The following is a 26374-nucleotide window of genomic DNA, read 5'->3' as shown; positions in this document are numbered from 1 at the left end:
AGGAGATTTATTGGATCAATATCCTAAAAAGTCTGGTTCCTAACGGTCTTAACGAGGTTTTGGAAAAAGCATTTTAGACTAAAAAATAGAGTGGGCATCTATACCCAACATTTGAATCTATGCGTGCCTTATTTGCACCACGATTGATAAAGTTTTATTATACGTGTGCTCTCTTTTATCGTCTTTTATATGCTGCCGTAATAATGGCCCTGGTTGTCTATGTTTATTTTAATTTATTTTATTTTATTTTATTTTATTTTATTTATTCTATCATCACCGCCAATTTTTCTTATTTAAGTTCTGTTTCAATCTATGTCATTTATATTTACATGGGTATTCCAGTTTATGGTTTTATGTGTTTTATATTTGTATATATATACTAATCTGCACATTTCCTCATGCTTTTTGCATTTATAGATCATGAGATTTTTGTTTATGTGACTTATATCCATATGTATGCTGGTCTATACATCTCTCCATGCCTTTACAATTTTTAGATTATGAGATTACTGTTTGTTTACTTGCAATCACATGTTTTGGCAATTATGTTTACAAATATGACAATAGGAGATTGATATGCCAAAATAAGACCATCTGAATCCCCCCTATCATATTCTAATAGTATCTAGATATTTATCCATACTCCCCTATCAGAGCCTCTACCACCTGGCCCATCCGTTGAATTTATACGAAAAAACGTTGCGACTGGTTCACTGGCAGTTAGGCGCAAGTGGTACCATTAAATAGTGCATATACGCGCCGCATTGGACGCTTTATTAACATTAAATAGCCGCTTACGAGCGGCGTACATGTTGCCCATAGCGCCCACTCCCAAAATGGCGCCGATATGCTCCAGCGCATGCGCGATAGACGTCACTTCCGCCTAGCGCAGCGGAAGTTGAATAGAACAGTACGGAGACGGCGTTCTCCGCACTTAGACACTACTTATAGGACATAACACACCTCGCTCCCCCACTGAGGCGCTCATACTGGCTCCAGACCCCCAACTGGTAAGTATGTCTTGTCTGCTCACGCTAAACAGGACTTTACGATATATATATATATATATATATATAGCACTACAGTACAGGGTATACTTGGGGAGCATCCCCTCTATGCCAAGCTTGTCCAGTATGGTTACCTATAATCGGTAATAGACCATTACCATCTTCCTGGGCTATTACACACTACTAGCTGGTAGATAATAGAACCATCGATTGGTGGTTTATGGGACATATAGTAGATACATTTGAGGTGTAGGTATAATGTTACAGCACTTGTATGTATTTATTGATATCCTAATGAATCCCAATGATCATAGATCCAAACTATATATCCGCATGGATATTTGCACCTTATTCTGTGGTATACCGTTTTCTGTGTTTTATTGTTTACAAGCATTTGGGGCCTATTTTTATGTATATTATTGTTTTGTATCTTTTTAGCTTGTACTCCTGTTTGGCCTGAGGAAGCGGGTTAGTCCCGTGAAACGCGTAGCACCTGGGAGTACTAATAAACTGTGAATGTTTTGACCAAATATTGTGGTCTTCATTGGTTCTTGGTCTGTGAAACGGGTGGTGAGTATAGCTCCCCCCAAGTATATTTTAACCTATAATTATTTTACTCTTTTTGGCGCCTCTGATTTGCATCCTAAATACAATACGGTCCACCTGGGGTGGCAAGGATTTTTCCTTACTTCTTCTACAGAGAGCGACATCTTATACCTGAGTGGGGTCAGGTTCGAATTCTCCCCACCTGCATATGGAGTGGTTGCCTAGGGGCAACCCATGTTTGTGAGTATAAATCCACCTTGATTTATTTTGCTTTTTTTCCTCCTTGACATACTACACCATTTGGGCTCTCGGTCTTTTGTTTTTGTCTCTAAAGTGCATTGTCTGTATCATGTACCCCTTGTTGTTTTCCTGCTTTGTACTGCACCACGGAATATGTTGGCGCTTTATAACTTAATAATAATAATGATAATCTTTTGTTTACATTCCTTTGCCGGATTCATTCCTAGCTGTGCTGAAAATGAGCTCTGTCAGAGAGCTGAGAAGTGATCACTAGATAGATTTATATAAATACAGCAGCTATGCAAGAAAAACACAATAGAAGCTTTCAGAGCAGATAAACTGTACTTTTTGAATGTGTAATTTGTAAACAGAAACTATTACTTGTGCACAAAAGCAAATATGATAACTGTATAGGTAATAAAGTAGGAAAACACATTTTATTTTTTATTGAATGTTATGTCAGAGTTTTATCCCCCTGTAATGGAGAGCCTACATGAGTCTATACATTACAAATCCCATGTAATCTGCCAATCTACAATCTTTCATATAAACGGCTTAATCAGGTCTAGCAATGGGAGAGTCTATCAAAGGTTTCTTCTCATCTCTCTGGTTTGTGATCCATCACTGTAACAGCATTATTGAGAATAAATGACACTTGTTTGAAGTAAATTGCCAGCAGTATCAGTGTAGGTGTTTAGCTGTCTGTTTGTGTGGAAACGATTGAAAATTCTCAGAGCCGTCTCCTCTCTTCATCTTATAAATACATAAACTTACTTCACAGCGAGCGATAATGAGGCAACATTAGAAATTGCGATCACATCAGGTGGGTGTTACTCATACTGAAAGAATATTGAAATGTTCAAGATCAGGGAAGATGAAAGTGACAAGAAATTTATATTAAACAAATTGTCACAGAAACTTCAACACAAGTCATACATGATGGGGAGAAGTGCTTGTGCAGGAAAAGGGTAAACAATGCAGTCTGGGCTCTCAGTTCAAAGGTCATTGCAGGGCATGGGAGCTGGCGCTGTAAACACATGATTTGTGTACAGACTGCATCTGACTACACAATCCGGGATGTATGTTAGTGTGGAGGGCCATATTTTGTGAGGGCCATATTTTGTGAGGATATGCGGAGCCCAGAGACTAGAAGAAAAGGAAAGGAAGGAAGGAGGAAAGAAGCGAGAGAGAAAGAGGCAGTGAAGAAGGGAAGAAAGAAAAAAGGAGATAGAAAGAGGAAAAAAGGTAGGAAAGAAAGGAGAAAGCTGAGAAAAAGTAGAGGGAAAGAAAGAAATAAAGAGAGAGAGAGAGAGAGAGAGAGGGGGGGGGGGGGAGGGGGAGGAGGAGGGAGAGAGAGAGAGAGAGAGAGAGAGAGAGAGAGAGAGAGAGAGAGAGAGAGAGAGAGAGAGAGAGAGGAGGAGAGAGAGAGAGAGAAGAGAGAGAGAGAGAGAGAGAGAAGAGAGAGAGAGAGAGAGAGAGAGAGGAGAGAGAGAGAGAGAGAGAGAGAGAGAGAGAGAGAGAGAGAAAGAAAGAAAGAAAGAAAGAAAGAAAGAAAGAAAGAAAGAGAGAAAGAAAGAGAGAAAGAAAGAAAGAAAGAAAGAAAGAAAGAAAGAAAGAAAGAAAGAAAGAAAGAAAGAAAGAAAGAAAGAAAGAAAGAAAGAAAGAAAGAAAACGAGAGAGAAAGAGAGAGAGAGAGAGAGAGAGAAAGAGAAAGAGAGAGAGATAGAGGCCCATATGCAATTCACTTTTTCACCTGAGTTTTCACCTATGAGATAATTTTTCACCTTCTATTTAAAATAACTTTCCAGCACTTTTCAATTAAAAAAGTACCGCCATGTAAATGAAAAAGTGATATCAAAATAATTTTGAGTATTTTCTTGCTTTCTGGTGGCTTAAAATGCATTTTATCGACAAATTTAAAAATATCACCCAGGAGAAAACTAAGGAGAAAAAGTTAATTGCATATGGGCCAGAGGGGGAGAGAGAGATAGAGGGAGAGAGAGAGAAAGGGAGAGAAAGAGAGAGAGAGAAAGAAAGAGAGAGAGAAAGAAAAAGAGAGAAAGAGAAAGAGAAAAAGAGAGAGAGAGAAAGAAAGAGGAAAAAGGGAGAGAGAGTCGAGGGAAAGAAAAAGATGGCATAAATAAAAAGTGATCAATTATGAGAATGTGATAAAGTAGAGGAGAAAGAAAAGAGAGAAAAGAAAAGAAAAAAAGAAAATTGTAAGAGCAAGGTATGGGAAGAAGGAAATAGAGATTAGAGAAGTAATAATGAAAGGAAAGAGAAGGAAGGAGAAGGTAGGGCAGGAAAGGGGTGGCTGAAAAATGGGCGCCTCTGCAGAAACACCTTTTTACACATAGAAACGATAATATCTTTGATAACGTAATATTTTTACAAACAAACAAAATAATAGGATAAAAACTATAACGATGCCAGCTTCTAAAACGATAACATACTTCAAAAACTTTAATGTTCTAATCTTGTTAACAATATTTATTACGGCACCCTTTTTTCTGCTTTTTTTCCCGTATTAACGATAATTGCACTAGAGTCTATGGCAGTGCCCTTTTTGTCCACCCTCAGCTGGCGCCCTTTTTTCCTGCTACACAGGAAAGAGGAGAGGAAGTGGGAAAGACAGAGAATAGAAAAAGGATGATATACGGGAGCAGTAGAAGGAGAGAGAAAGAGTGCAGAATGAGAAGACAGGTGAATAAGAAGAGCTTGAAGGGAGTAGAAGGATGGGAGAAACAAGGGAAGGAGAAGAAATGAGGCAAGAAACAGGAACAATGTGAGGAGAAACAAGGATAAGGAAAGAGAGAAGAAACAACGTAGAGGAGAAAGGGGAGAGAAGGAGAGGAAAATAAAGAAAAGGAAAATAATTATGCAGATTGCAATAGAGTAAGAGAGGGGAAAAAAGGAGAAAAATGAATAAAATAGATAAAAAGAGAGACTAAAAAGTTGCCCACCAAAATTTGTGGAGAATGAGTGGAGAGAGAGGGAAGGAGAAAGAAGGGGGAAGGAAGGAAGGGAAGGAGGGAAGGAAGGAAGGAAGGAAGGAAGGAAGGAAGGAAGGAAGGAAGGAAGGGAAGGAGGGAAGGAGGGAAGGAAGGAAGGAAGGAAGGAAGGAAGGAAGGAAGGGAAGAAGGAGGGAAGGAAGGAGAAAGGGAAAGAAAGGACAGAAGGAAGAAAGGAGGGAGGGAAGGAAGGAAGGACAGAAGGAAGGAAGGAAGGAAAGAAGGACAGAAGAAATGAAAGAAGGGAGGGAAGCTGCAAGGGTCAAGGAAGAAGAAAAGAGGGGAAGGAATAAAGAACAGAAAGAAGGAAGGAGATATGGAAGGAAGGAGGGAGGGAATTACAGAAGCAGAGAAGGAAGGAAGGAAGGAAGGAAGGAGAAAAGGGGAGGGAGGGAGGAAGAGAAGGAATGAAGGAAGGAAGGAAAGCTGTAAGGGTCATGCTGCTGTTAATTTAGAACACATTTAGAAAAAAAAAGTCACAGACAACCTCTTCCTGACAGTGAGAAGCATAAAAAGCCAAATGTAAGTTAGCTGACCCCGGCTCGCTATTTCCATGTCTGCATATATATCAAGTAATCCTTCAATAAACATTGAGATACTCTATACAGTCTGGTTCATATGGAATATATGAATTACAAAGAAGAAAAATATTGACACAGGCTAGATATATATCAAGCAATATCTATGAGCATCGAGACATTGTCCCATTCTATATTAGCACTGTACATGCTTTTATATTAATATATATCAGCACTGCAGACAACGCCACTCATCAAACAGAAGTACAGATAAGGATAAACAGGAAAATTAAAAGAGCATAAAAACAATGCATTTTATTTACATAATCGTTTTAACATCAACATTCACATGTCTGTCTTAAATCTTTCCTTTTCAAGATTTTTTTCATAAAAGAAACCACCATAATATTCTAGTTGCAAAGCCTTATGGGTATCTGTACCACAAAAAGCTCAACCTCGGTCCCCGAATAGCTCTCAGCAATAGGATCATTTAAAGGGAACCTAAACTGAGAAGGATATGGATTTTTCCTTTTCAAATAATACCAGTTGCCTGACTCTCCTGCTGATCCTGTGTCTCTAATACTTTTAGCCACAGCCCCTCAACAAGCATGCAGATCAGGTGCTCTGACTGAAGTCAGACTGGATTAGCATGCATGTTAGTTTCAGGTGTGTGATTCAGCCACTACTGCAGCCAAAGAGCTCAGCAGGACTAAAAGACACCTGGTATTGTTTAAAAGGAAACATCTTATCATATTATACACCATCTTTATGCAATAAGTTACTAACTAGTTCTTTGCCAGCAGAGCTCATCTCACAATACAATAAACAGAAGTCTGTTCTATTATTTCTGCTGGTTACAAACCCTGAGGGCTGGTTCACACATGCACCTACTTGACATTTATCGCCAGCTGCGGCACTCATTGTCAAAGTGCTGCACATTCAAGTGAATGGGCAACGCCTGTACTGTACTTTACCATTGTTTGCTCCAATACCGTATTCAGATGCCAATTTTTACCATCATTTCAGTCAACCCTGGAAGACACATGGTGCTTCCAGAGTCACTTACCGCCGCGTCTTTGTGTCCGCAAGCTGCCAAAAATTGCCAGAAGATGTCAAATGCTTTTCTGCGCGCTTGCAGCAAAACATTTGAACAACACGCTGGCAGAAGCTCATGTGAACCAAAAAGTAAATAAAATTGTAAAAATGTATTTTAACCAGATTAAAAATTGAAAAAAAATGGGAAAATCCTTTTTTTAAAGAATACAAGAGCTAAATCTGCTGATTTACTTACCTGGGGTTTTCTCTAACCCCTAGAAGCCTCTGTGTCCCTCGTTGCAGTTCCGCCACTCCTCTGGGGACCCCTCCGTAGCTGCCGCCGACTTGGCCGGGTTAGCAGGTTCTGCGCAGGTGTGCGCCACTCGCGGCCGTGCTCCCATGACTGGGAGTATGCAGGAGTGCGACCGCGAGTGGTTATAACCATTTCTTATTTTCCTCCTTTTAGGCCTGGAACCCACTAGGAGCGCTTTTCTGAGCACTTTGTGATTTGAAAAGCTCTTACTAATGTAATGCTATGGGTGTGATCCCACTTGAACGAAGTGATTTTATAAAAATTCCCCATAGCATTGCATTAGCAAGAGTTTTATAAAATCAAAAGTGCTTAGAAAAGGCTTCTAGTGGGTTTGAGCCCTCAAAAAGATAAGGGCAGATCAATGCACCGCTAGCTTAACTTCTGAGTGTTTTCTCATCTTTTCATCGTCCAAAACAATGCAGCAGTCAGCTGGGAGGGGCAGAGAGTAAAGAGAACAATTGCTCTTCCAGAACTGTACTGAGATCACATCATGTCAGATATACTGGTGTGACTTATGCAGTGTAGGAGGGAAGCGGGGGGAGGGAAATCTGGGAAAGTATCCACACACTTTAAATGAAAGTAGTACAGTTATCCTTTACAATATGTTCTCACATAGACTGCCAAAGCTCATCCTCCTACTTCTCTTAATTGTCAATACGAACGTATGTTTTAACTAAAGCAGCACAGAAGCATCAGTGTGTTTACAGCAATTACCGTACACACCAGCTTGTGCGCTCCGCCGCCAATCTCGCTCTCCGCGCTCCCACTGACGTCAGGGTGAATTACCATGCTGGCACTTCTGAAATGTATGAAATATATAAAGTGTGTGCCGTAATCCTGGGCTTAGCATTTTGGAGCAATGCCCAGAACACATAAAGCTCCCGCTACCAAAGGTTATAGAAAAAATTGACAGATTGAGAGAACGTGGTCATGTCTGTCTGCCTCCAGGGGGACAAATGAGGGGAGAGAAGGCTGAAGATGCTTAGGGGACCTGCAATGCAAAATACAAATAGAGGCATATAGCGACTTACTGTGAACCGATGCAAATAGGCTGGCTTTCCAGTATGTAAACAGCTGAATTATACAGAGAGGTTCGCAGACCAGCCTAGTGTTTTTAATGTCACCTCTGTGTCACTCATTAAACATGACACAAATTCCTCAATGTCACCTTGAGCTTATAGGATAAATGTTCTCGCAGACAAACTCGCATAGTCCCCCCCCCCCCCCTTCTTTAAAGGACACCTAAAGCGAAAACAAACTAAGGAAATAAACAATTGTATCTATCTACCTTCTCCTTAAAATGACTTTTTAAGATATTTCACAGTTTTATTTGATGCTTAAATCTACTTTTCACGTTTTAAACAGTTTTATTGTTTTTGCTCAATGACACATTCATTGAAGTATGCCAGAGCTTAAATCTACTAACTATGGACCTTTTTTATCTCTTTCCTGCTCTCAGAAGCCATTTTCTGCTAGGAAAGAGTTTCATAGTTGTATTTTCTTATCAGTGAGGGTCACACTGTAGTCACTTCCTGTCTGAGTCAGGACTGAGTCAGCCATTTACATACCTGATATTTAACTCTTTCAGGCAGAGAAAGAAAAAAAGGAACCCAGCATAGTTATTTGCGTGCTAGGAACTGTACATACCCATGTTTATCTCATCAGGTCACATGTCACTTAGAGTTTCCTTTAACTGCTTCACAACTGAGGAGTTTTACCGAGCAATTTTCTCCTTTCAGCGCTCCTTACATTCATTCGCCTATAACTTTATCATTACTTATCGCAATGAAATTAACTATATCTTGTTTTTTTCACCACCAATTAGGCTTTCTTTAGGTGGGACATTATGCCAAAAATTATTTTATTCTAACTGTGTTTTAATGGGAAAATAGGAAAACATTTGGAAAAAAAATCATTTTTGAGTTTTCGGCCATTATAGTTTTTAAATAATGCATGCTACTGTAACTAAAATCCATGTAACTTATTTGCCCATTTGTCCCAGTTATTACACCGTTTAAATTATGTCCCTATCACAATGTTTGGCACCAAAATTTTATTTGCAAATAAAGGTGCATTTTTTTTCAGTTTTGCGTCCATCCCTAATTACAAGCCCATAATTTATAAAGTAACAGTGTTCTACCCTCTTGATATAAATATTTAAAGATTTCAGTCCCTAAGGTAACTATTTTTGTTTTTTTTAAATTGTATTTTTTTTTTATTACAAAAAAAAAATGGTAACAATTGGGGAGTGTGGGAGTTAATGAGTTAATTTTATATTGTAAAATAATGTACTTGTATGTGAAAAATGTTTTTGGGTGTAGTTTTACTTTTTGGCCACAAGATGGCCACAGTAATTTTTGGTAAATGCGTCCTGCAAGCGTAGGAAGTACGCTTGCAGGAAGTTCAGGGAGGCTGGGAAACTGTTTTTTTTTTTCAGAATGATCGCGCTGCTTCTTATAGAAGCAGCTGATTATTGCTGGGGGGCAGAGATCAACGAACGGGAATGGTTTTTCCCGTTCATTGATCTCTGGACGAGCGGGCGGCGGCGTGCACGATTGCGGGAGCGTGCGCACGTGCGAGAGCGCGGACAGCGGCGGCAGCGGCGGGGGTGCGTATATCTACGCTCCAGGCGGGGAACTGAAGTCCAAAGGAGGGTAGATATTCTGTACCCAGGCAGCAAAATGGTTATGGAAAGCCGAACTGAACTAGTGGAGCTCACCACCAATTCACCCAATACGTCATGCCTTGGTCGATCCAGCAGCACTCAGGACTAGCGATGATCAATAATATGCAAATACTTCTGAGTTTATGCAAAAGTATGTGCATTTTTATGCAAATATATGCAGCTTGAAAATGGTCCAATCAAGTTCCACTCAGGTTTAAACTGATTGGTCCATTTTCAAGCTGCATATATTTGCATAAAAATGTACATACATTTGCATACACCTGGTAGTATGGTATTTGCATACCATTGATCATCCCTACTCAGGACCTTGTCAATGTATAAAAGTAAGACCGCCACCATCAACCTAGTTTGCTCGTTTATTGCTTTTTTTTAAGTCCCATTCAGCAGCCAAATGCAACGTTTTGAAGCACTCAGCTCTTATCTCAAGCTATGCTGCATGAGAACTGACACATATCACAGGCATTTCCTAATTATAGTCCAGTTAGGGCAGCAGCAACCAATAAGACAATGTAATTTAAATTAACCAATCAGCAAGGTCTGCATCCAAGCAGGCCAGAAGGTAAACGTATACTGCTATTAGCCTATTGGTTGGCTAATTGTGGAAGTCCGACCCCTCACAGCCCATCCACCAACAGAAGCCAATATGGACTCAAACAAATTCCAACATGATGTCATGTGGTTGAGCTTCATGGATGCATGTCTTTTTTTAACCAAGATAACTATGTTATTGCTGGAATGTTTGGAAGCCTGACATTATTAATGGGGTTTTGGGGGAAAAGGGACCACCTTAAACTCCCTGGCGTTCAATTTCCCCAGGATTTCTGTGCAAAAAGTAGTTCAATTAATTTCAAATCATTTTCAAGCACTGCTGAGAGATGAGCAAAGGGGGTATAATAACCTACCAGAGGCTCTCTCCAGCGATGATCGCCCATTCTCCTCCGCAGCTCCAGGCTACTGTTCACAGTAACGACTGATGACGTTATCAAGCCGCAGCTCTGGTACAATGAACAGTAGCCCGGAGCTGTGGTGGAGGAGAATGGGCAATCATTGCTGGAGAGAGGCTCTAGTGAGTTATACCTCCTTTTCTCATCTCTTAGCGGGGCCTGTGGATTTGCAGGGACGGGGGATCAGATTGATGTAAAGGAGGGGGGAATCAGATGGGAAGGAGGATCAGATGGAAGGTAGGGGGGAATCTGCAAGGAAGAAGGGAGGGAGAGAAGATCAGCAAGGCGGAAGGGAGAGGGGGTCATGCCGCAGCAGGCTCCATGCGGACTTCCCTGGGACTGATGGATGTAGGTTGGCACACTGTGAGTAGCTCAGATCGCTACCCACAGTGTGCTGACAGGCATCCATCAGTCCCAGGGAAGACTACAGAATTTAAAAAAAAAATGGCGCTGGTGGCGCAGAGCAGCTAGAAATCTCCCTGACAGCATGGACGAGCCTGACTCGTCCATACCGATTTCAGAAAGTTTTAGCTGGACGAGCCAGGCTTGTCCATGCCATTAGGGAGGTTAAAGGGATCCAAGCAGATTTTTTTCCCCTGCAGTTTGTCTTGGTTTCTAATAGCTGTAGGAACTGCCACCCCCCCCCCCTTATCCCTTATTTATTGAGGGGGTGGTGTGAATGTAATTAAATGTGACTTCTCTAAACTATCTGAAGTACAGTGTCCTATCTCCTCACCTCCACTGCTGATGAAAGCCTTTGTTTGCTCACTGCTACTGCTAGTTACAGCAATCCTTATCTGCCTGCTCTTTCTGTGGATGTCAGGCCATGAAAGTAGGGCAATTAAAGCCTTTAACAAACATTTAAATGTAAAAAGAAGAGGTAGAATGGATTTTTTTTAGTGATAAGCCTCATTGTTAGCATGCATTTTTAATGCGCTATTGAGATGCCCTGGGGGCTAAAACTGCTGCTCGGTTCACTTTAAGTTACTTAGGGTAGTGGAAGACAGGGTGAGCTAAAAAGCTTAAAAATGTAGATAGTCACTGGGCCAGCATCCACTTGCTGCTTAATGACCGGTGCTATTTATCCATCATTGCACAAAGACAAATGGTTGGCATTGCTGTTTATCTTATCATTAATAATGCCTGAAATGCCTCCAAACTGTAGAGAACAGTGTAACGTAACAAATGACTCCATATGCAAACGAAAAATGTTAAATTCCCACTTGGATTAGACAAATGGCGAGAGCCGTGGCGCTCGCGCATACGGAGCAGACAGAACGGTGCATAAATTCTGCAGCAAAGTGAGGGTGTAAAAATAATAAATGACAAGGACTAAAACAGCAGATAAATAAAGTAATGACTATATCAATTGCTTGTGAAGTGAGTGATCGTGAAGGTCCATAAAGCAGAGAGTACAATCATTTGCTTCTAAAAAGGCAAAAGATGTCAGTGAAGTGTTATTCTATGGGCAAGCATTGCATCAACTGGTAAAGACTCACCCAGACTACAAAAAAATACCCTTTCAGTCCCCAGAAAGCAAATGAAGTACTTAGAATAAGTTGACTCATATTTACTTAAAGTGGACCCAAATTAAAAATACAAGATTTCAGAAATAAAATATATTTTCTAAATGATAGTAATAAATAGCAGCCTTTTTTCAGCTGCATGATGACAAATATAAAATATTTTACATTAATTGGAGGAACCCCTCCCTTCCTTTCATATTGCCGGGATTTTTCCGGCAAACTGGTGGAGGAGATAAAAAACAAAAACAAAACACAGGCTGCTACTGATGATGTCACAGGGGAGGTGATCTCAGCTTGTGTGAGATTTCACAAGCCGACGCCCCTGTGAGGGAGGGTAGCTGATGACAAACACACCCATGATCTAAAACTTCCTACTAAGCTCAGAAGTAATGGCTGCCACCTGTATGAAGCTTATTATGAAAAGAGAAGGGTGAAAAGCATGCACTGAAATGCTCATAGGCTTAAAGGAGTGTTTATTTATCTTTGTATGTGTCAGAGTGGTGCAACTAAATATTTTGAATTAAAAAAATGTTTGGTTTGGGTCCGCTTTAAAAGGCTACTATTGTGAAAATAGTGAAAATCTTATAATGTAACTTGTTGACCACTGAGGGTTTTTTCCCCTTTAGGACCAGAGCAATGTTCACCTTACAGTGCTCCTCCCTTTCATTCGCCAATAACTTTATCACTATTTAGCACAAAAAAATTATCTATCTTGTTTTTTTCTCCACCAATTAGGCTTTCCTTGGGTGGTAAATTCTAAATCCATTATAGTGGAAATAAGAAAACAGTCATTATTTCACAGTTTTCGGCCATTATAGTTTTAAAATAAAACTTTCTACTGTGGATAAAACCCACACATTTTTTTGCTCATTTGTCCCGGTTATTGCAACGTTTAAAATATTTCCCAAGTACAATGTATGGCGTCCATATTTTATTTGGGAATAAAGGTGCATTTTTTCAGTTTTGCATCCAGCACGAATACCAAACCCATAATTTTAAAAAATAACAGTTTAGACCCTCTTGACATACATATTTAAAAACCCCAGTCCCTATTTCTTTTTGCCTTTTTTTTTTATGCAAAAGTTTTATTTACCAATGAGAGTGTGTGGGTGGTAAGGGGTTAATTTTAAATGTATGTGTATGTTTATTAAAATAAATGTACACAGGTGTAATTTTACTATTTGGACACAAAATGTCTTTACTATCTTCCTGAGTGTACTAATAGTACGCTAACAGGAAGTAATACGTGTATGTATTACTTTCTTATTACAATGACTGCAGTCATCTTATTGAATCCAGCGATCATTGAAACAGGGACTGCATTCTCATTCATTGATCTCCCCTCTAATGATCGGCAGCGAGAACATGCACGGGAGTGAGTACGGGTGTGTGCAGTGGTGATAAACGAGTATCTACGTCCCTGGGACTTCAGATGAATTTTCCCAGGGCGTAGATATACTGCACAGGATGTAGTTGAAATACATGTAAACACATTTAAATAAGGATTACATTTCTTCCAGGGTAAAATGAGCCATAAACTTTTTTTCATGTTCTGTTTAAAATATTTTTTTTCAGCACTTTAGCACTATTTTTTCAGCAATCTACAAAAGTACTAAAAAGCTGGTGAAGAAGTATTGTCAAAATTGTTGTGAGTATTTTGTTGCTTTCAGGTGGATCAAATGGCATTTTATTGATAAGGTGTGAAAATATCACCGTGAGGAAACTTAGGAGAACACGGGAATTAAATAACGGCTAGTGTTTGGTAATCTCTCAAAAGTCATGAGAATTCTGTTCTTCTAAAGGTATGCTCCATGCTTGCTTCCAGCTTATCTCCTACACAAATTATGTGCCGCATAGCTGTAAAAAGCAGGTCCAGAAACGTTTCAGGCTGTCCCTGAGAATAATTCCTGAGAATAATGTAAATAGCGTTTTTTATCTGCGTGGGATTTTTTCAGTCAGGTGTTTTGCTAGGATCCTAAGACATTCGGGGCAATGTCTTAGGATCCTAGACAAAAAAATGGGTGTGGCCATGCACTGGAATGTGGGTGTGGCCATGGGTGGAGCCAAATTTACATGAACTTAACAGCGGTCTAAGTAGGCCTGCCCAGCAAAATGTTAGATAAAGCTACGCTCTCCATTAATAAAAAAAAAAAAATGCAGCATAACACATAAATAGGCAGTGTCACCTAAACATAACTAGGTAGTTACCTGGTTTCTGAGCTGGTTTGTCTGCTGAGTGGGCTGGCCTACTGCCATGTTGTCTGGCAGTCCCCCATTGTATTTCCCGGCCTTCTAGTGGACCCCCTCCCATGCTCCTATAGGCCTCCCATTGAGGCACCACAACTCCCAGAATGCCCTCATAGTAGAACCACAACTCCCAGCATGCCCCCATAAAGGCATCACAGCACCTAGCATGGCATAACAGCACCCAATATGCCCACACAGAGGCACCATAGCACCCAGCATACCCCCCATTGCTGTGTGCTGTGTTGCCATACTGGGTGCTATGTTTCCTTTATGGGCCACACTGGTTGCTGTAATGCCATGCTGGGAGCTGGGGTGACTCAGTGGGGCATGCTGGGTACTCTGTGTGCCATGCTGGGTGCTGTGGTACCTCTACTTTACCTGGGGGACATCTGGGGCACCCCGAATAGATCTGGGGCATGTGCCACTGATCTTTGGGGATAGCAACACCCCTGTTTTCAACAGCTATATTACTTTTAGAAACCTGTAAGAGCATTACAGCAGCAGCGTGTGCCTCCCAAAATTCACAGAACAGAGCCCTGCCACAGCTGTGATTGACAAATGCACTTTTAAATAGATCGACTGACATTTGCGTAGCCCTGAAAACACACACAGTGTAAGAATTGCTTATAAGGCTGCCAGATATTATTCTGTGCATTAAAAATAGAACCCGAAGGAGCGGGCGACCTCTGAGATCGTGTCCATGTATTTTTCATGGGAATTGTTTATCCTGACCCAAAAGAATCGAAATGGCGCAAGGTTTTATTTTAAAGCAGTACTCTGTCCAAGACTTTATTTTTCCTAAAGGGAAATTCTGCTTTTGCTTTTAAAATTGTAATAAAAATAGATTAGTGCTACTTGAATATTTTAGCATTTTAAGATTACTGTATATACTCGAATATAAATCTAGAAATTTAAGAATCTGATTCACTTCATAAAAGTATAGGAGTCGACTTATACACGAGTCACGGGCAACACTGAGCATACTGAGTTATGTGTGTACTATTAGTGACATTCCCATTTGCAGCCATTTACCCTGTGGTAAGTGACACTTTCTTTATAAAGGAAATGCCAAGAAAACACAGGTCTGAAAGTCCTGGCCACAACAATTAACAAGGAAAGGGGCAGGGGGGAAATACTGGGCTGCAGGAAAAGAGTGAATAATTGCTGTACTTGTGGGCCTGGATGAGTTATTGGCTGTACTTAAGGGACCGGAGGGGTTAATGGCTGCAATACTATAGGCAGCGCAGTCATTAATCCCTCCTGGGCCCCAGGTGAAGCCATTAACTTTGATGGGTAGACTTGTACTTGAGTCAATAAAAAATTCCAGCTTAAGAGGGTTAAATATTGTCAACTTGTACTTGAGTATATACGGTAAGTTAAAAATAACCATTTCAGCTAAGCATTTCCATTGACAGTAAGGCCTGGAATCCACTAGCAGAGCTTTTCTAAGCCTTTTGTAAGCGCTTGTGATATGAAAAGCTTTTGCTAATGCAATGCTATGGGTGTGATCCCACTCAAGCGATGTGATTTCATAAAAATCGCCCATAGCCTTCCATTAGCAAGAGCTTTACAAATCGCCAGAGCTTAGAAAAGCACTGTGAGTGGGTCCTAGGCCTTAGGGCTAGTTTCCACTAGATGCAAATTCGTGTGCATTTTCAGCACACAGATTCGCATAGCAATGTTTTTCAATGGGCCTGTTTCCACTGTATCCCGAAATCGCACTCAGAAAAAATCTGGACAGATGTGCTACAATTTCTTGGAGCATCCATGGCAATTTCTTGGAGCATGTATGGCATTTTTGCGTGCCTTTTTTATGTTAACAATGTTTGTACATTTTTGCTTGCGTTTTCGCATATGTCAATAGAGACAAAAGATGAAAAAAATCAGCGATTATGCATGCAAATTCATATATGCATGCAAATTTGTGTCCAGAAAATAGCATGCACATTTGCATGCTTGTAGTGGAAACAGGCTCTAAGTTCGACATTAACAAATTAGCAGCCCTGCACGCATTATCCCAGGGGATGGTGTCAGCTGCGTACTCCTCCATTACCCCTCCTCCACCACCGGGTGGCGCTGCACCGCTGACCTCAACCCCTGGGTTATGATCACATGTCATATCATGTGATCGGGAACTCAAAAGAGGATGTTGGCCGTGGAGAAGAGGAGATGCCATCCAGCTGCATGGAACAGGTTAATATGAAAGCTCCCTGCCAGGGCTGTATTTAAGACAAGGCCACATAGACCATGGCCTAGGGCACCACAGAATCAGGAGATTCAGGAGAAAAATGTAATTGCATATGGGCCAATGAATTGTATGTGTAGCACAGCTAAGAATTGAAATACAACATTAGTAGCAGTAGATATGAGTCTCATATTGTTTTCTGTACAGGAAGAGTTAAGAAACTTCTCTTGTATTACAGAGGCCGAATTCATTACTTTTTTTAGCTAGATTGAGTGGAAGAGTTAAAAATGAGAGTTTGATTATTACATATATATTTTTTACAAAGTAAAACTATGCCTGTATACAGCAAACATTACAAAGAAACACACGACTGTGAATAATAGTAATAGAATACAAGGGATGCTAGTGCTACTGCTAGGGCACCAGATCATCAGTCATTTATGAGCTTAAGCAGCTGTCTTGCAATGGTTTATCCCTTCAACATACTTCTTTGTTTATGTCTTGGTGCAATGCTGGGTGATGGTGCTATGTAGATGAATAGTAACAACCTTTCTAGGCTACAAAGCTAGAATAGGGAAAAAAGCAAAAAGTTTTAGCTAAAGCTTAAAGAGAAACCGTGACCAAGAATTGAACTTCATCCCAATCAGTAGCTGATGCCCCCTTTCCCATGAGAAAGCTAATCCTGTGCACCGCTGACCGCTGTGGTGAAACCCCTCCCACAAATGATATCAGCGCCTCACAGCACAGAGGTCTTGACATCACACTGTGGGAGCCTTGTTGCATTGTGAGAAATAACCAACTGACAAAAAAAGCAGCATCTCCTTCCACTGACATCACCTGCCAGCAGTAAAAATGTCACCATGTGATAAATGTCAGAATGTAAATCAGGGAGAGGAAAGAGTGTACAATGGGCAAACACTGACTAAATCATTTACACATAATTATTGTAAAAAATGAAGCACTTTTTTATTACATTATTTTCACTGGAGTTCCTCTTTAAAGAGAACCCGAGGTGGTTTCTAAGAATGATATCCGCACACAGAGGCTGGGTCTGCCTATACAGCCCAGCCTCTGTTGCTATGTAGTGTTCCCCCAGGCCCCCCCTGCGCTCTGCTATGCCCCCATAAATATCAGCCGCGCTGTCGACATGCAGCTTGTCACAGCCGGCTGTATTTACCTATGTAGTGTCACTCTTGCCACTACCACCGCCTCCTGCATAGCTCCGGTCCCCGTCCACGTCCCTTCCCTCCTCGCTGATTGGAGGGAAGGGACACGGGCGGGGACCGGAGCTATGCAGGAGGCGGGAGGAGCGGAGAGAGACACTACATAGGTAAACACAGCCGGCTGTGACAAGCTGCATGTCGACAGCGCGGCTGATATTTATGGGGGCATAGCAGAGCGCAGGGGGGGCCTGGGGGGACACTACATAGCAACAGAGGCTGGACTGTATAGGCAGACCCAGCCTCTGTGTGCGGATATCATTCTTAGAACCCACATCGGGTTCTCTTTAAAGAAGAATTCCATGATGCATTCTAGTAATTTATCTCCCAAATTTTTTGGCATTTACTTTTAATTACCCTTTGCTCTTTGATTGTAATTTGTAATCTGCTTTGAAAGATGACTCAGAACTGCTTGTTCTGCTTCTGAAAAGTTTGTATCATGGCCCAACAGTTTGTTTTTTAAGGGCTGTTTCACAATGATATCCTCCAAACGCAATTGCTTATTTATCGGCTTTTTAACCCTTTAGTAGCCAGTTTATTTAGAGACTTGCCAGTGCTCCAGGCCAATTAATTTAACCACTTTTTTATTTCTTTATTTGTTACATTTCCTTGCTTCTAATTAGTACTGCTGTAATGTGTATTTATGGTCACTTGTCATTAGGGGGCAGTGTGAGGCTATAACAGTTCATGTTTTTTAATGTTTTCAGTTTCCATATTTTCTGCTAGAGAGATCAAAGCTTTCTAAGAATTTACAGCACAATAAGTTCTGTAAGTCAGAGGTCAAAAGCAATGTATTTATCTCAAACAAGATAATTCTATTGAAGATGCTAAAGGGTTAACCAGTAATTTTGCTTTTCTAGCATTTCATTACTTTTTACACAATCACTGTAAAAATGCTATATGCAGGGCTTTTGCAATTTTAAGAAAAATGAACCGCCCTAGTGTGAAAACTCTCATAGGATTACATAATCAAAGCTCTTCGCCAGTGATCAGAAAATCTCTGCTTGCAGTGTGAAACGACCCTAAGTAAATCCATTATATTTGGATATGGCAGTCAAGCTATCCAGCTCTGATTAATCCTTCTAACGGGTTCCTAGGAATTAGTCTGAATACTGACTAGAGACAAAGGGCTAAATTCCCATAAGCTCGGTCAACCTAATGTGTGCAGACAACACTTGGCAATCATCCAGTTTATGTAGCGAATTGCACAAATGTTATGAGTCGCAAAATACATGCATCACTTATGTTGCTTGTGCAACAGGTGCACAAGCTTGTCAAATAGCTTTACTTGGTCACAATCTGCAGTCGCACCGTCCAAACACAGAATGCAGTCACACCTAGATGACTTGAGCCTATACAGTAGCACAGAGCTGCTCATGTATTTTCCTCCATGTACGAATGGCTCTGTGCTACTGCACAGGCGTGGGCCGTCAGTGCGCAGTGCCGCCATGCTCATTCTTGGATGGGAACAGACACAAAGGCGAAGAAGGTCCCGGTAGGCATGAGGGTCGTGGTGGATCGGAGAAGCATCCTGAAAATACATAGCTTCCCTTTACTAAGGTAAGGAGTTACCCTTGTTGTCCACTAAGGCTGCTTTCACAGTGGGACGTTACAGGCGCACGTTAGTGCAGCCTGTAACGCAGCCCACCGCACAGCAATGAAAAATCAATGGGCTGTTCACAGTGCCCACGTTGCGTTACATTGTAACGCTGCACCTCAAGATAACGTACTGCATGCTGTACTTTATACGCGGCTAAGCCGCGTTAGACTGCTTGCACATGCTCAGTAATGTTGGGGAGGAGGTCTCCCCTCCTCCTCCTTGGCCAGGCACATGGCTAATTAATATTCACTGCACAGTGTGACGTGCAGTGTTTACTTCCTGGAGCGCCGCTCTGTGCGGCGATTGGCTGGCGGGACCACGTGATGCCGCATGCGTCCAAGAGTATTTATCACGGCATCACAGAACGCATGAAGATCCGCATAACGCGGCTCGATCTGACGTCCAGCTTCAACCCCACTATGCGTTGCGTTAGGTGCATGTTATACGACCTTAACGTAGCACCTAACGCAACGTCTTGAGTGGGAAAGAAGCCTAAAGTCACACAAGCCTGCTTTAATCCATACCTGAAGTGACACGGTGAGATAGGTACATGTAATACTAGTCCTACTAAGAAAATCTCTCAGGTCTCTTTCTGTTTTCCAGTACAGCAAGAGTTAAAGAAAAATTGAGGTTATCTATACAAAAGAACTTGTTGAAAGCTTGTAAAATTCAGTCTGGTTTCCTAAATAGTAAATAGATGCTAAAACAGTTGAGAAAAGTTGACATAAGACTTCTAATGAGTTTTAATTGCTATAGTGGGTCACTGCTTCTCTTTCAGATTGAGAAGGCAGATGGGGATTCTAAACAGCTACTGTGACAGTCTGATGCAATCTTAAAATGAAGTCATTAAACTAAAAATAAAATGATGAGACTCATTTGCATGTTACTGATGTTCTATTTATCATGTATACTACACATAGAAGGAATTATCTTGAAAGTTTATTTGCACCTCAGGTTCACTTTAAGTTTGTTGAGCTTTAGGGACCTGACCCATAGTTTGAAGAACAGAAATTTTGCAGCTGGTAACTGTTGAAAATTGTAACATGTACGCAGTAGGATTGTGCATGGATCATTAGGGTGTCACTGCAAAGAACAAGCACTATACAGACAGATCTCTAAGTGACATTGTGGGTCACTTGTACACATGCAAGATTCTCAGATGAGATGGCAATCGATGATCATCTCAGCCGAGTTAATTCTAGCATAAGTACTTAAAATCTTTTAATGCACCTCTGTGCGTGTGAGGCTTAAAGGAAACCAGAACTGCTCTAAAGAAAACATTTTATACATACCAGGGGCTTCCTCCAGCCCCATACGCACGGATCGCTCCCATGCCGCCGTCCTCAGTCTTCCCATAGCTCCGATAACGGGACATGTCACTTCAGCCAGTCGAGCCAATGTACGCAGGAGAAGTGCGCCCTCTATGTATCTCTCCAGTGGCTGCTGGAGAGATATGCAGAGCACTTCACTTACGTCAGACTGGCTCTGACTGATGGACGTGTGGGGACCCGGTACCGAAGCAGCAGGAAGACTGAGGACGGCGGCGTGGGAAAACTGTGCGTATGGGGCTGGAGGAAGCCCCAGGTATGTATAAAAAGGTATATACAAATACAATTAAGGAGTGCATTTCTATAGATGGAATGCTGGAACAGAATTAGGGGGTTTACTGGGGGGGGGGGGGGGGTAGTCTTAGTGAAGTGTAGACATGCAATGGGTTTACACTATAATTTTTGATTGTTTCTATTTTGTTGCATGACTGTAATCCTGATTGTGAAGGCTTGCACGCCAGTGGACTCTAGAACGCAAGTGTCTTTGTATGTACTGTACGGTCTGTTGAAAATGATAATGAAATAAGTAAGGAAAAAAAAAGAAAAGGAATGCATTTCTTCTAGAGTAAAATGAGCCATAAATTACTTTTCTCCGGTGTTGCTGTCACATACAGTAGGAAGCAGCAATCTGACAAAACTGTCAGGTTTTGAACTAGCCCATCTCCTCATTGGGGAATCTCCGGGTTTTTTTTTTTTTCATAAGCACTTAGTGAACAGCAGTTGCTCAGTCTAACTGCCCAAAAAAGTGTACAGCAAGCAGGAAGGTTGTTCAGCATCTTTGCATAGATTCCTTTCAGGGAACATCTTTATAAAGAATAAAGGGAATGCTGAGAATCCCCCATGAAGAGATGGACTAGTCTAAAACCAGTTGGTTCTGTCTGATCTCTACTACTGAATGTAAGTGACAACAACATAGGAGAAAAGTAATGTATAGCTCATTTTACTCTGGAAGAAATGTACTTCTCATTTGTATGTGTTTACATGTATTTTAAAATTTTACATTTTTCGCAATAGTGGTCCTTTAAGACCTTTTAATATATATATATATCCTGACTGTTCTGTCCAATCATAGCTTGAGGAAGGAATTCTCCTTTAATGGCTACAAAAGATAAAAGAAAATCAATGAATCTATGTTAAGCACAAAAGATCAGCAGGTAAATAAGCAGTTTAGTAATGCATATGAACAAAGGTAATTATTAGCAAGAAACAAAGTAAAAAAAAGGAAATTGGAATGTAGAATGCTTAAGTGTTTACCTCATGCACTCGTACCTTTTCTGTGTCAATGCCCTTAGACATGGACCACGTTGATACAATATAATCCATGACTCTCTCGCTGAGGCCTTTGGGGACCTGATAAAGCTTTAGGAAGTCGCGCACGTTGTTCAGCACCTCGTGGTAGCGGTTGGTGTTGGCATACATTTGCTGGAAAATGGTGGTTACATTTCCAAAAATAGTTGCATAAAGGAGTGCTGCAAAAAGACAAAACAATCCCGAATTAAAAAGATTTAAAGAGAATCTGTACTGTAAAATTCTTACAATAAAAAGCATACCATTCTATTCATTATGTTCTCCTGGGCCCCTCTGTGCTGTTTCTGCCACTCCCTGCTGCAATCCTGGCTTGAAATTGCCATTTTTATGCAGTGTTTACAAACAAAAGACATAGCAAGTGATAGGCTGAGAGGAGCTCAGTGTGTGAGTCATACAGAGTGTGCAGAGGGCCAGAGAGGGTGTGTATAGCTTCTAGCCAATCACAAGCAGCACTTTGGTTGAATAAATGGGAAAATCAAATGCTTTAATTGTACCGTGTATGGACACCAATAAAGGGAACCTTAAGTGACACAAAGGCGTGGGGTTTAACTTACCTGGGACTTTTTCCAGCCCCCCTGTAGTCACTCACTGTCCTCCCACTCTGCTGCATTCCGCTACTGTGCATCTCCAAAAGTTATCCGCTTTTTGAGTTATCCGTTATCTGAGTTCTGTGGAGGGCTAGTGTGTATGCCGGTCCTAGTCTCAATTGCGATCCCTTGGCCTGGAGCATTCAGTGCATGCGGAGTTGCAAGTTTTACGCTCCCAGACAGGGCAGTATCGCTCCTGGACAGGGCAGTATCAGCAGTAGTCAGCAACAGGGCTCAGTCAGACAGCTTTTGGAGGGGTGTTCACTGGGTTATGAAGGGCACACCATCAGTCAAATCGATCGGGTGCTTGACACTGAGATATAGGCATTTGTATCTCCAGATAAGACATTAAACAAATGTTTCAGCACACCAGTATTTTCATAGTTCACGCTCTTTTATTGAGCCATGCGTTCCCACCAAAGGAAAAAGCCGACAATTGTTTCGGGGCCACACAGGGTCCCCCTTCTTCAAGGCGCGTGGTTACAAAATGCATACAAGTTCAACAAAACATTATGTAGTAACATAATCCCTACTCACCCCACCCACAGTGAAATCAATCAGTGATGTCATCTCCATTTGTTTACATAACAAACATGCCCCAATGTTCTTTCTCCTTTGCAATCTAGGTGCTTATCCAATTGATAATAATATTCAGTGCGCGCAACGCTACTGTACCTATTGTTTAATACCTGTTAGAAGATCCACCGGTCACATCCTGTGTTGAATGTGTGGATAATTGTCCCAGCGATTTGAATGCTAGTGGTGATGGCCAGCCGTTGTATACAGCTGTAATAGGTTCATCCGCCGCTCACAGCGCCGTACAGTGCCACCCCTCAATTCCTATTGGCAGAGGGAAAAGGGCCAATAAGGGCGATCTCGCTCGTGCCGGCGTACTTCCGCAAGCCACTTAGCTCCGCCCCTCGCGTCATGCCTGCGAACAGGCGCAGGCCTACGTAGACGCTATGTCCTCCCCCGGGGCAAGACGGAAGGCGAAGCTCCGCCTGCATTCGTCATGCGTGTGTGTCTAATCACGCAGCCGCTATGTTATTTGTTGCTAGGCAACATAAAACTTGTGCTATGGGCCCATGGTTATTATAAGCGCTGTCTCCTACGAGATGGTACATGAACTATACTGAACGAGGGAGGAAAGGCACCAAATAGCATAAATTGCTGGATCAGTGGCAGACTTGCCGCTCTGATCATATATACAGGTGCCACAAACATCTCATACCACAACATTACCTCGCTGGGACACACTTACCCACCAGGACGTAATCATGTGTATAATGGACCATGGATCCTCAAACATGGCTGAAAAAAAGATAGAGAAGAACAGCTTTTGGAGGGGCACGGCAGCAGAACGCAGCAAAGTAGGATGACAGTGAGGGACCTCAATGACTACAGGGACTATAGTTCTGATTTCTATCACAGGAAATTGCAAAAGCAGCCAACAAACCTGCCCAGCTATTCCGCACAGTTGACAATCTCTGCAAATAATTTTGTTGGAAACCCAACATCTTGTCCTCAAAGGACCTATGTGTGGATTTGCCATCTTCTTTACAAAGTCTCATCCATTTAGTCTGCCATTAAATCCACAACACTGAAAACCCATGGTATGACTTTAAGGTAATTACCAAAGAAGGAATCTCAAACATTGTTCTAAATCTTCACCCAGACTACCTACAACCTGGACCCTGACCCCACACAGTTAATGTTAAAATGCCCTGATCTGTTCAGGTGAGGATTTTTGCAAAAAAGTAAACTGCTCCTTGCAAGCAGGGATGTTCTACTAGTCTGAAAGAAGCAATCATCAAGCCACTACTCAAGAAACCATCTTTAGATCCAGATATTGAGCAGCTGCAGGTCTCCAGCCTCCCCTTTCTGTGAAGAAAAGTTTTTGAAAAGGCTGCATATCTCCAACTTGAAGCCAGGCACTCATGGAACAACATCTTTGAGCCAATTTACAGGAAAGGATTAGAAGTAGGGCTGGCACACAACCACAACTGGAATACAGCAACTGGATCCTGGTTCAAAACATTACGTGCTCTAGGTCCCATACACATCAGTATTTTCCATAGAACAAACAGTAGACCTGGCACCGATTGCAATAATCCAAGTTTCCTTTAATCCAGCAGGTACATGCAAGACATAGAGAGCAAGTGGATAGTCGGCCTAACAGCCGTTTCGCAGGTTACCCTGCTTCTTCAGAGGCACTAAGACCAGTGCCATTAGTGCCTCTGAAGAAGCAGGGTAACCTGCGAAACGGCTGTTAGGCCGACTATCCACTTGCTCTCTATGTCTTGCATGTAGCTGCTGGATTAAAGGAAACTTGGATTATTGCAATCGGTGCCAGGTCTACTGTTTGTTCATAGGAAAAAAACATCTTTGAGCCCCTACAATCTGGCTTCAAAAAGCACCACAGCTGTGAAACAACCCTTCTTTAGATCTGCAATGATTTGCTCATGGCCAGAGACAGAGGCAAGTGTTTCCAACCTGACACTGCTTGATCTCTCAGCAGCTTTTGATATAGTCGATCATTAAATCTTGCTTAATAGGCAAAAGTACTGTGGCACTGATGACTTAGTCATCCAATGGTTCTTCTCCTTCCTGGCTGGCAGAATACAAATGGTAGCCTTGGGGCCTTTCTTGTCCAACCCTGTGACTAAAATATGGTGTGCCACAGGGCTCAATGCTATCCCCTTTGTTGTTCACCATATAGATGCTACCACTCGGAAAAATCACCCAAAACATGATCTGACATACTGGGGCGTAACTAGGCCCCACCGGGCCCCCCTGCAGAAATTCTGAGCCCCCCTGGGGCCCGCTCGGGCTGGAGGGGTGCAGCAGGGCTGTGCAGAGGGTCCTTAAGTGGGGGGTGCTCAAATTTAAAAAGGGGGCCTGGCAATGTCTACCCCCGCATACCCCCCCCCCCCTCCTCGTTTCTGGCTAAGGGGGTATTGGTTGTCATGTGGGTGCTGAATGCAGATGCTGGGTGCCATGTGGGTTCTGGCTGTGACTGTGAGTACAGAGTGTCATGTGGGTTCTGGCTATGGGTGGGTATCGAGTGTCATGCGGTGTTGATTTGAAGTACTTAGTGCCATGTAAGATCTGGGTGCATGTACTGGATGTCACGTGGGTGCTGGGTACAGGTACTGGATGTGACATGGGTGCGAATACTTGGCGCCATGCCTGTACTGGGTACTGGCTATGGGTGGGCTTTGGGCATCACATGGGTTTTGAATGCAGGTACTTTGGGTGCGGGAACTGGTTAAGTGAGTGCTTGGTGAAGATAGTGGGGGCCATGTGGAAGCTGTGTGCAAATGTGAGTACTGGGTGCAATTTTAGGCCTGGGTGCAGATACTTGGTGTCATGTCAGTGTGAGTACTGGGTGCCAGCTATGGGGGGAAGGGGTGGATGCTGGGAAAAGTAGAGGTCAGTGTGGGAGAGGCCACTGTGGACGCTGGCAATGGGAGAGATCACTGTAGGTGCTGCTTTTGGGATGGGAGGTCCCTGTGGGTGCTGCAGGGGACAGGAGGGTAGCCACTGGGGGAGGGAAAGATCACTGTGGGTGCTGGGGGAGGGATAGGTCAGTGTGGGTGTTGGGGTAGGCAGGATCACTGCTAGAGCTGGGGAGGGAGAGGTCACTGTGGGTGCTAGGTGGAGGGAGAGATCACTGTGGGTGCTGGGGGAGGGAGAGGTCACTGTGGGCGCTGGGGGAGGGAGAGGTCACTGTGGGTGCTGGGGGAGGGAAAGGTCACTGTGGGTGCTAGGTGGAAGGAGAGGTCACTGTGGGTGCTGGGGGAGGGAGAGGTCACTGTGGGTGCTGGGGGAGGGAGAGGTCACTGTGGGCGCTAGGTGGAGGGAGATGTCATATTGCGGTCGGGGGCGGAGCTTATTTTGCACGGCGAGAGGGGCCTTTTTTGAAGATTTGAAGATTTTAAAAGGGGGGGGGTGGGCTGGGCACCCAGAGCACCCGCCTCTGCACGTGCCTGGGTCGCAGCATGAGGGGAGAGCTATGGCCACATTCGGTTGGGCGAGGGGACGTTCCCCCCCCCCCCCCCCTCACCTCGGGC

The 26374-nt window shown here is 42.5% G+C and overlaps 1 protein-coding gene across 2 annotated transcripts in view; it reads right to left on the bottom strand.

Moving 5' to 3' along the window:
• The window catches only part of KCNH5 (potassium voltage-gated channel subfamily H member 5), a 484848-nt gene that overhangs the window by 76552 nt on the left and 381922 nt on the right, over positions 1 to 26374 (bottom strand). For both annotated transcript variants that reach the window (XM_068254273.1, XM_068254274.1), the window contains one exon: positions 21676 to 21875. In XM_068254273.1, the coding sequence (XP_068110374.1) occupies positions 21676 to 21875 (200 nt within the window). The remainder of the gene's footprint in view (positions 1 to 21675; positions 21876 to 26374) is intronic.

The sequence above is a fragment of the Hyperolius riggenbachi genome, chromosome 9 (genome assembly GCF_040937935.1).
Source record: "Hyperolius riggenbachi isolate aHypRig1 chromosome 9, aHypRig1.pri, whole genome shotgun sequence".
NCBI classification, from domain to species: domain Eukaryota; kingdom Metazoa; phylum Chordata; class Amphibia; order Anura; family Hyperoliidae; genus Hyperolius; species Hyperolius riggenbachi.
Note: the sequence above shows the minus strand (reverse complement) of the source record. Positions and strands in the feature narration are given on the sequence as shown.